The following is a 10201-nucleotide window of genomic DNA, read 5'->3' as shown; positions in this document are numbered from 1 at the left end:
GCAGATATATATGTATATATAGACAGATAAATAGATAAACAGATAAACAGACATATATATATATATATCTGTTTATCTATTTATCTGTCTATATATACACACATACATATATATATATATATATATATATATAGACAGACAGAGCTGAGTAGAGGCAGCATGGAGCTGACCATGGAAGGAGGCTGGTCAGTGGTACCATGGCCTGGTTCCACTAGGATTGACATGTTAGCCCTGTTAGAGCCAAAATGGCTGACAGTGGCAGGCAGGCAGGCAGAGGGCAGGCAGGCAGGCACAGGAGCAACTGGAGCCCAGAGGGCTCTGACTGTTGAAGGGAAGGAAGCTGTCTGCTGCCTCAGCTCACTGATTTGGTAAAACTGAGGGTGACCCACGGGACTATACCTCTCTCTCTTCTACCAACCCTAACGCAACCTCTTTTTCCTTCCTCTTCCCTCTGTCCATCACCCCCCCTCTCTCTCTCCCTCCGTCCCTCCTGTGAGACAGCTCTCAGATGCCTCTGCCCTCAGCGGCAGCCGGCTCAGTGCTGAGACAACAGAAGTAGCAGAGCAGGACAGGAAAACAAACAGGATCTGCAGCTGGGCCCCTTCAACACCAGAGCACACTGAGGATGGGAGGCTGGGGCTGGGAGGCTGGAGCTGGGAGGCTGGAGCCCTTTTCTCTCCTCTCCATCCCTCCATCTCTCCATCAGCCCCTTCCAGCCCTTCTCCATCTCTCCTCTACCTCCTCCATCTGTCCTCTCCATCCCTTCATCTCTCCTTCATCCCTCCATCTCTCCTCTACCCTCCATCTCTCCTCTACCCTCCATCTCTCCTCTCCATCCCTCCATCTCTCCTCTACTTCCTTCATCCCTCCATCTCTCCTCTACCTTCTCCATCCCTCCATCTCTCCTCCACCTTCTTCTGCCCGCTGGGCTGACTCGTCAGTCTGACTGTTGGACTGTAGAGCTCCCCCGGTGGCCTGCTGTTTCTCTGGAGGTGCTGTGTCACACACACACACACACTCACACACACACACACACACACACACACTCATACTCACACAAACCAGAGCAGCACAACAAACAAGGAAACACATCAACCTCAGGGTGCCTTGTGATGACATTTCTCTTCTCTTAATGGGAGGAGGGGTGGAGAGAGAGAGATAACCTACATTAACATGACCTTTCAATACACTTTGCCATTATTTACTGCATGGACACAGTTTACTGTCTATCTGATATAAAACAGACTGTGTTAATCCCTGCCCCATTCTGTGTCTGTGTGCATGGCAGACCTAGCCTGGCTGCCAGCCCACCTTCTCCCCGCCCACAAAATGTGTTCGGGAAGTTGGGTCTGGAGGGTCTCGTATTGGGGACAACTACAGAAAACCCAGAATCGGGACGGACCAATGAAATTGCCAGGGCGGGCTTTATACGATGATGGACAGATGATCAACAGTAACGTAATCAACAACGTCACGAAAGAGCCCTTGGGTTGAATTCGTTTTCAACAAATAACATAATACGTTGCGCTGATTGGTTGTAGGTCTATCCAATTGAGCGTAGAGGCATTTGTTTTACGAGTTCGGTTGAAACACGCTCCGTACTCAAAGCCCAACGGAGAGTTTTCAGACTCATATTCTGACTAGAATTATGAGTATGACAACATCAGGCTATGGCAGACCCCCAGATTAGGCTGAGTGCTGGGGTCTTTGTTTAACTTGAAGTGGCCAGTTCATACATTCAGTAAAAGAGATATTCTGCCGGGATTATAACCACCTGCCCATCAGACACTATCAGCAGGTGCAGGATTATCTGCTGCCCTCTGGCCCCCCGCCCTACACACTGCCCCGTCAACCTACTGCGGTCAAAACAAACTCGCCATCAACCTCCCACAGTCGAAAACAAGCACACCGTCTGAATCGGACTCCAGTCTCCTACGTTAGAGACACGTAAACCTCACACACACACACACATCACATGTGCAAACACACACGCACATGAGCGTACACGCTACACTGCAGTGCATGGGAGGCTGCAGGAGCATCCCCCACACATGGAATGCGTGGAGGAGAAATGCCAGGCCGCAGAGGAGAGGCAGAACGAGAGGACGGGGAACAGAGAGAATAAAGACAACATTCTCAGAAAAGGAGGAGGAGAGGCGGAGAATCCACGTGAAATTTCAGCTGAGGCTGGATATCCAGTGAGGAAAGGAGAGGAAGAGAGGAGGAGAGGAGGAGAGGCTAAATTAGCCATGTAGAGGAAGTGTGGGATTACAAAGTCTGTTTCCTGCTAAGTAGTTGCTGGTTCATTTTTAGCATGTGTGACCTTTCACCTCTGTAGAACTTCCTCATTCCACACAGTCCTGGAGCGCTCTGACCCGAGGTACTGCTGTGACCACACACACAGTCTCTATCTCCAACAACTATGAATAATTCATCAACAGAGCATTAATTAACCGATTCCCTAAAGTGTGTGTCAGTGTGTGTGTACCAAGGAACAACTTGACACACTGTCTCAGGTAACACACACGATGAGGAGAGGAAGAGAGGGAAGCTTTCATAAATATGTAGTTACATTAACATCAGTCCTGCTTCTCCCCCAGGGTCATTCTGGTCTGTCGTTCAATATTAACCAACCCCAGCCTCCCCCTCTGCCTCCCTCCCTCCCCTGTAGGTGTGTGTGTGTCTGTGTGTGTGTGGGTGATGGTAAAATGGCCCTGAGCAATCTCCAAGCTTCGCCCACTCAAACTAGAGACAACATCCAGATTAACAGCGGTCTCTCTATTTCTCTCTCCTCTTTCATTCATTGCATCTTTCTCCTTCCCTTCACTCTCCATTTCACTTTCCATATTTATCTCCTTTTCTTCTCTCTTTCACTTCAACCAATCACCAAAATGTTCACTTATGTACTTCACGTAGATGAGAGGAAAAGTATAGCGGGAGTGGAAAAGAGAGAAGAGGAGAGAAGAAGAGGAGAGAAGAAGAGGAGAGAAGAAGAGGAGAGAAGAAGAGGAGAGAGGAGAGGAACAGAAGACAGGGAAAGGTTGACCCCAATCAGTCAGTGTGAGCCACATCACCATGAGCACTCTGCCACTGTCAACACTACAGTAGGTGTGTGTGTGTGTGTGTCTCTCTACAGTCAGAGATGTCAGATAGCTAAAGAACAGGAAGTGGCTATGGAGGAATACTGATCACACACGCACACACACATTATCCCTATCACACACATGCTATCACAGAGGCACACATCACCACCATCACACAAACACACACACACACACAACAGTGGAAAGGCAGTGTTGTGTGGCTTTACTGCAGGCCTGGCTGTAACGCACACCATGGTAACTAACACATGGTGCAACTCCAGGGGTAGATTAATAACGCTACATATCATGTAATCAGGCATATAAGTGGTGTATGTGTGCATGTGTGTGCTGTATTGTGTTTGTGTTGTGTAGAGTGTGTGTGTGTGTAGAGTGTGTGTTGTGTAGAGTGTGTTTGTTTGTGTGTTTAGAGGAGGCGGTAGGGGCTGATCTGAAAACCGACATTAGCAATTAGGGCAGGAGGCCAATTAAGTAAGTGTGTGTACGTGTGTGTGTGTGAGACACAGTGCAGTAATCCAGGAGTAGATAAGAGCAGTGCTTGAATCCGCTGTGATCTGACCAGTCAGCAGTGATCAAACACACATAGTCCTAGCTCTAAGGCAGGTGTGGTCAGAATGTCAGCACCTACTGCCCTTCTACATGCCTGGAGAAGAGAGGAGGGAGAGAGGTTCAGGAGAATACAGTAAAAACAGGGAGAGGAGGAGGAGAAGAGAGGGAGGAAGGGAGAGGAGAGGAGAGAGGGAGGAGTGATGCGAGGTGTCCTAACTTTTGAGCCACATACAGAGACACTGTTCATTCCACACATATCCTCTATCATAGCTCACTCCAAATATGGAGAGACATGTCTGCTCAAGAGGTCTGCACACATACACACACACACACACACACACACAGACACAAGACGGGGAAATGATGACCCCCCCCCCCTTTCTCTCTCTCTTTCTGTCTCTCTGCTCCTCTGCAGGTCGTCAGGCCAGCAGTCCCAGGCAGTAAAGAGTTCTGCTGGGTGACTTGGGGCTCTGCTGGCTGGCCTGCTCCTCTCCTCCAGCAAACACCACCATGAACACTCCTATAGTACACTGCTGTCCAGGAGGTCTCCTCCCTCACACACACACAGGTTTATCAACCATCTGTTCCTGAAAGCAGTCATGCATGAAGAAAGGAGAGACAGATATGCCCACACAAACAAACACACACACACACACACACACACCTGTGTGGCTTTTCTCTGGTAGGGCCATCTGGCAATGGGCAAACACATACACTCTCTCTCTCAGATTCTCTCGCTCGCTCACACACACACACACACACACACACGAAGCGATGCAGTCTGAGTCATAGGTTAGTGAACAAAGACAGATAGGACAGATCACTGTCAACTCATCCCTTCATTTCCAGTGAAAGAGAGAGAGTGAAAGAGAGACAGTGAAAGAGAGAGAGTGAAAGAGAGAGTAAAAGAGAGAGAGTGAAAGAGAGAGAGAGTGAAAGAGAGAGAGTGAAAGAGAGAGAGAGAGTGAAAGAGAGAGAGAGTGAAAGAGAGAGAGAGTGAAAGAGAGAGAGAGTGAAAGAGAGAGAGAGTGAAAGAGAGAGAGAGAGTGAAAGAGAGAGAGAGAGTGAAAGAGAGAGAGAGAGTGAAAGAGAGAGAGAGAGTGAAAGAGAGAGAGAGTGAAAGAGAGAGAGTGAAAGAGAGAGAGAGTGAAAGAGAGAGACAGTGAAAGAGAGAGACAGTGAAAGAGAGAGAGAGTGAAAGAGAGAGAGCGAGAGCAAGACATGGCCTGCCAAGAGCTGAAGATGTACCAGATCCCAGCTGGCCTCAACTAGACCTGGCAAGATCTATACTGGCAAGATCTATACTGGCATGATCTATACTGGCAAGATCTATACTGGCATGATCTATACTGGCAAGATCTATACTGGCAAGATCTATACTGGCAAGATCTAAGATCTATACTGGCATGATCTATACTGGCATGATCTATACTGGCATGATCTATACTGGCATGATCTATACTGGCATGATTCACATTGGCATGATCTATACTGGCATGATTCACATTGGCATGATCTATACTGGCATGATTCACATTGGCATGATCTATACTGGCATGATCTAGACTTATTTAGGTACCTCAGTACACTTGAACAGATTGTTTATTGATAATAAATTACAGAATCAGAATGGAAAATGTTGGTCTAAAGGACCTAAATGTAAAGTGTCTGTGTTCAGCCTCCATGAACAAACTAGCTCCCTCAGGAGTGCTTGGTGTAGGGACACGGAGTGCACCTGATGGAGTGTGCAATCATGCTGTGTGTATGTGTGTGTGTGTGTGTGTGTGTGTGTGTGTGTGTGTGTGTGTGTGACCATCATGGCAGCATGGACACACACACACACACACACAGGTCCACTTCCCTCAGTCCATATGGAACCGAGCATGGTACACCTTTAGACCAACAACAACAATAGCAACAACAACAATAATCTCCAGCAGAGGAAAGAGGTTTCAGGGTTAAATAATTGACGAGACTTCGAGAGAACAGAGGCACCTATAGCCGTAACGAAGCTCTGAATCTCTCTCTACCAACTCTCTCTCTCTCTCTCTCTCTCTCTCTCTAAGATCTCACGCTCCATGGAGGCCCACACAACAGCAAAAACACGTTGCATGCCATGACGTTTTGAACAATTTGTCCCATCATCCCAGCCTGTACACCATAAAGACCAATTATGTCAGGCCTGTTTACAATACAGAGAGGGTCTTACACAAGGCAAGCCAGCACGGCACATTATGGGGCTGGAAATAGGACAGGGTTATGGTTGGATTGTGGTTGAGTAATGTAAAATAGTTATTTTACTCTATATCTAAAAATGCCCCAAAATGTCTTCTTTCCCATCTAAAGATATCCTCCTGGACACAGAGGCAGTGTACACTGCTGTTGGAGATGTGTGAGTCATCACAGCCCCACAGGGAGAAACCATCACCAGGGTTGGGGGGGGGGACATGAGGCCACCAGCGCTGCCAGAGATGTGGTGTAAGGGTTCCATGCTATTGAACACCCCAGAGAATGGTATGATCTGAACTAGTTGACCAGAGAGAGAAAGTGAGAGGGGAGGAGAGAAAGAGAGAAGAGAGAATCACCTGGGGTTGCATCCCTGCTGTGTCACCTTTCATGAGTGAACAAGTCTGAGAGAAGCCTTCCCCTCTCATTCCAATCATTCTCCCTCCCTCCCTTTCTATCTCTCATTCTTGGCGAGACAAACAGGCTTTGATGTTTTCCTGTGAGTGCTAAAGCCGGTCTCAATTGATTGGTAATCAGCACACACACACACACACACACACACACACACAGAGAGATCGCTCAAGTGTTAAGTCTGAAGCGGTTTTAGCTAAAGAGACCATGCTGTGATCACAAGGACGGAGGGTGTAACAGGGCACACACACATGCAGACACACACAGTAGATAAGAAGTTACTTTTAGAAATGTGATTACAGGGCATCTAGCCACACACACACACACACACACACACAGTCCACATGCACAGACTGCTTCACCAAGGACGGAGGGATGAAGGGCTGTATGAGGTTGTGTGTACAGAGGACAGGAGTGGAGGAAGGGATGGAGGGATGAAGGGAAGTGTGGAGGGAGGGGCTGGTGTGTGTTGGTGCATTCCACAAGAGGGGCGTGAACCAGCGAAAGGCAGCATTTACACCACCGAGAGGGAGAGAAAGAGAGAGAGAGAGGAAGGTAGGGTGGGAAAAGGGAATGGCTGAGTCACCCACAGACAAAAGGGAAGGAGAGAGAGAGGAAGAGAGAGAGAAGTAGAGAGAGAGAAAGAAGGAGAGAGGTAGAGAGAGAGAGGGAAGGAGAGAGAGAGGAAGGAGACAGAGAGAGAGTACAGCATCTCAAGTCAGCCTAATGAATCTTTCATAAGGAAGACTCAAGTATGGAGTAGCTTAACATCACTGGTCCCCACACACACACACACACACACATACACACAACACCACTGGAGTACGCGTGACTAACAAACTCTGGTCTCCACGGAGACGCACACTGTACCTGACCCTGGTTTAGCCCCCTGTAAGACACAGTGAATAGTGAGCAGTTCACCCCAGTGAAAACACTGAGCGTGTGTGTGTGTGTGTGTGTGTGTGTGTGTGTGTGCGCTTGTATTACAGATGAACAGTAAATCTTGTTGATTAAATTACCATCATCCGAGAGAGAAAGAGAGAGTGAGCAGTGTGTCATACTGGCAAGCAGCCAACTTTGTTTCTCTCTCTCCCCCCCCCCCTCACTCTCTCTCTCCCTCCCCTCTCTCTCCCCCTTTCCCCTCTCTCCCTCTCCCCCTCTCTCTCCCTAGCTCTCTCTCTCTCTCTTAGTGAGACCTCACAGCTCCATGCTACAGTTCTCATCTGTCCTTCCCTTCATACAGGTGGCCTCTACAAACAGACTCCATTTCCCATGATCCCCCAGCGTTCCACAACCCCTCAGGCAGACGTCTTGAGCAGAGACACCCAGCTCAAATCCCACAAAAGTATCTTCACAGCTTCACACACACCCAAACACACACAATAACACACACACACAAACACACAAAAACACGGTTCTTACCTGCGTCTCATCCTGCACCACCCTGAACTGCTCCTTCCAGATAGCCATCTTGGACGCCTCGTCCTTCCTCAGCGCCCTCTCTTTCTTCAGCTCGGGGCTCCAGAAGGTCTTGATGGAGTTCATGGAAGAGCTCAGCTTGCTCTCCTTGGCCTCCACCTCGCGCCGCAGCAGATCGTTCTCCCTCAGAACCTCCTTCAGCTGAGCCTGGAGGTCCAGCAGGGCCGAGTCCCTGGCCTGCCTCAGGGAGTGAGGCACGGTGGAGGCCAGCCCCCCCAGCCCTTGCTGCTCCGCCCCGAACGCGATGGCGTCGCTGGGCATCGACCCACCTCCCCCTCCTCCAGAGACGGCGATGTTGGGGCTGCTGCCCATGCCGGCGCCCCGCCCTCCCCCGTACGCCACGCGACCCCCCGCCCGGCCCAGCGTCATGGTGCTGCGGGGCAGGGCGGAGGTGGAGGCGGAGCCGGCGTCGGGGGAGGGAGGTGACGGCCTCGTGGTCGCTGAGGTACATGGGGCCCGAGGTGGCGTAGGCTGCGTTGAGGGACTGGATGTTCTCCATGGAGAGGGTCTTGCCCCCCGGGCCGGCCACGGGGCCCCCAGAGCTGTTGATCCTGCGGTGGCCGAGGCGGGGGGAGCGGGGCAGGCGGGGGGAGCGCCCTGGGCTCTGGTGGGCGCTGCCGTTTCCCTCCACCTTGCTCACAGAACGGGCGCTGCCGTACATGGTGAGGGCGGGCGGATGCGAGTGTGTGTGTGTGTTAGAGAGAGAGAGATAGAGAGGGTTAGTATGTGTGTGTGTGTGTGTGTGTGTGTGTTAGAGAGAGAGAGCGAGAGAGAGAGATAGAGAGTGATAGTATGTGTGTGTGTGTGTGTGTGTTTGTGTGTGTGTGTGAGGTGGACAGCAGTTCAGATGATCCTGGGGTGGTTAGTCTGAACTGAGACAGAACAGCAGCTGATCTCTCATGGTTCCATCAGGGAACAATCACTCTGTCGGGAATCCTCATCGTACTCCTGCACTTCTGACCTAGAGACACACATACACACACACAAAGCGAGTTATTGAAGGAAGACAAAGAATTTATTGTCTGATTTGCACTCTTGCTTAGCTCAGTCCTGATGTGTACACGTGTGTATTGTGTCTGACTGGTTTTGGGTTCACTAAATAATATGGATTTCTCTCTCTCTCTCCCTCCTCTCCTGGTAGCTGTAACGGTTGCTAGGCATACACAAGGTTTCTCTGGGAAGCCCTATGTTCAGCACATGTGTCTACAGTGTGTGGTTACATACAGCATATCCTGCCCATCATGTACAGTCTGTGACAACACCATTGGACTTGCGCCCACGCGCGTGCACTGCCTACCAGTTCTCTGGCTGTAATGAAATGAGGAGTGTAGGCGGAAATAGATGGAACAACCTTTTTACTACCTTCTCACATATAATGCTCCTTTATACCCTGAGAGAAAGAGACAGATAGAGAAACAGAGGCAGATATAGAAACAGAGGCAGATATAGAAACAGAGGCAGATATAGAAACAGAGGCAGATATAGAAACAGAGGCAGATATAGAAACAGAGGCAGATATAGAAACAGAGACAGATATAGAAACAGAGACAGGTAGATAGACAGAGACAGATAGAGAAACAGATAGACTGACAGATTAAATAGATTAGATAGATTAGATAGATAGATGTTGAAAGAGAGAGCAGGAGAAAGGCGTGTTGCATCATCTGATGTGTGACATCGATGAAAGGCCTGCTTGTCTGATTGGTCCTCTACATAACAGCCAGTTTGTTCAGCTCTCGCCATTATGCAAGCTTGCGTGCACACACACCAAAAAACACACACATCCACACACACACACACACAGTGGGGGGGGGGGGGGTGGCAATATCCTTATAACTTGGCTGTGGGAGAAATAATTGTGACACATGCAGTCTAGAATGAAGAAGTTGGGTGGAGTGAGAGAGAGTGTGAGGGAGTGTGTGTGTGGAGACAGAGAGTGAGAGGGAGTGTGTGTGTGGAGACAGAGAGTGAGAGAGAGTGTGTGTGTGGAGACAGAGAGTGAGAGAGAGTGTGTGTGTGGAGACAGAGAGTGAGAGAGAGTGTGTGTGTGGAGACAGAGAGTGAGAGAGAGTGTGAGGGAGTGTGTGTGTGGAGACAGAGAGTGAGAGGGAGTGTGAGGGAGTGTGTGTGTGGAGACAGAGAGTGAGAGGGAGTGTGAGGGAGTGTGTGTGTGGAGACAGAGAGTGAGAGGGAGTGTGAGGGAGTGTGTGTGTGGAGACAGAGAGTGAGAGAGAAACAGATGGAGAGAATGTGGGAGAGAGTGTGAGGGAACGACAGAAAGAATGAAAGAGACAGAGAGAGAATGAAAAAGACGGAGAGAGAAAGAGAGACGAAAAGAGAGAGTGAGAGAGAGAGGATGAAAAAGAGTGAGAGAGGATGAAAGAGAGTGAGAGAGAGAGGATGAAAGAGAGTGAGAGAGAGAGCCATTCATAGTC

At 49.5% G+C, this 10201-nt stretch overlaps 1 protein-coding gene across 4 annotated transcripts in view; it reads right to left on the bottom strand.

Moving 5' to 3' along the window:
• The window catches only part of erc1b (ELKS/RAB6-interacting/CAST family member 1b), a 92199-nt gene that overhangs the window by 77473 nt on the left and 4525 nt on the right, over window positions 1-10201 (bottom strand). For 3 of the 4 annotated variants that reach the window (XM_084701648.1, XM_084701649.1, XM_084701650.1), the window contains exon 2: window positions 7710-8727. In XM_084701648.1, the coding sequence (XP_084557774.1) occupies window positions 7710-8135 (426 nt within the window). In that variant the 5' untranslated portion in view covers window positions 8136-8727. Of the gene's footprint in view, window positions 1-7709; window positions 8728-10201 lie in introns of those variants that run through there. The other variant, XM_084701651.1, reaches the window with a different exon arrangement.

This window comes from Hypomesus nipponensis, chromosome 7 (assembly GCF_054491055.1).
Source record: "Hypomesus nipponensis isolate SF chromosome 7, ASM5449105v1, whole genome shotgun sequence".
Taxonomy (NCBI): domain Eukaryota; kingdom Metazoa; phylum Chordata; class Actinopteri; order Osmeriformes; family Osmeridae; genus Hypomesus; species Hypomesus nipponensis.
The sequence above is the reverse complement of the archived record's forward strand: the minus strand, read 5'-3'. Positions and strand labels throughout refer to the sequence as shown.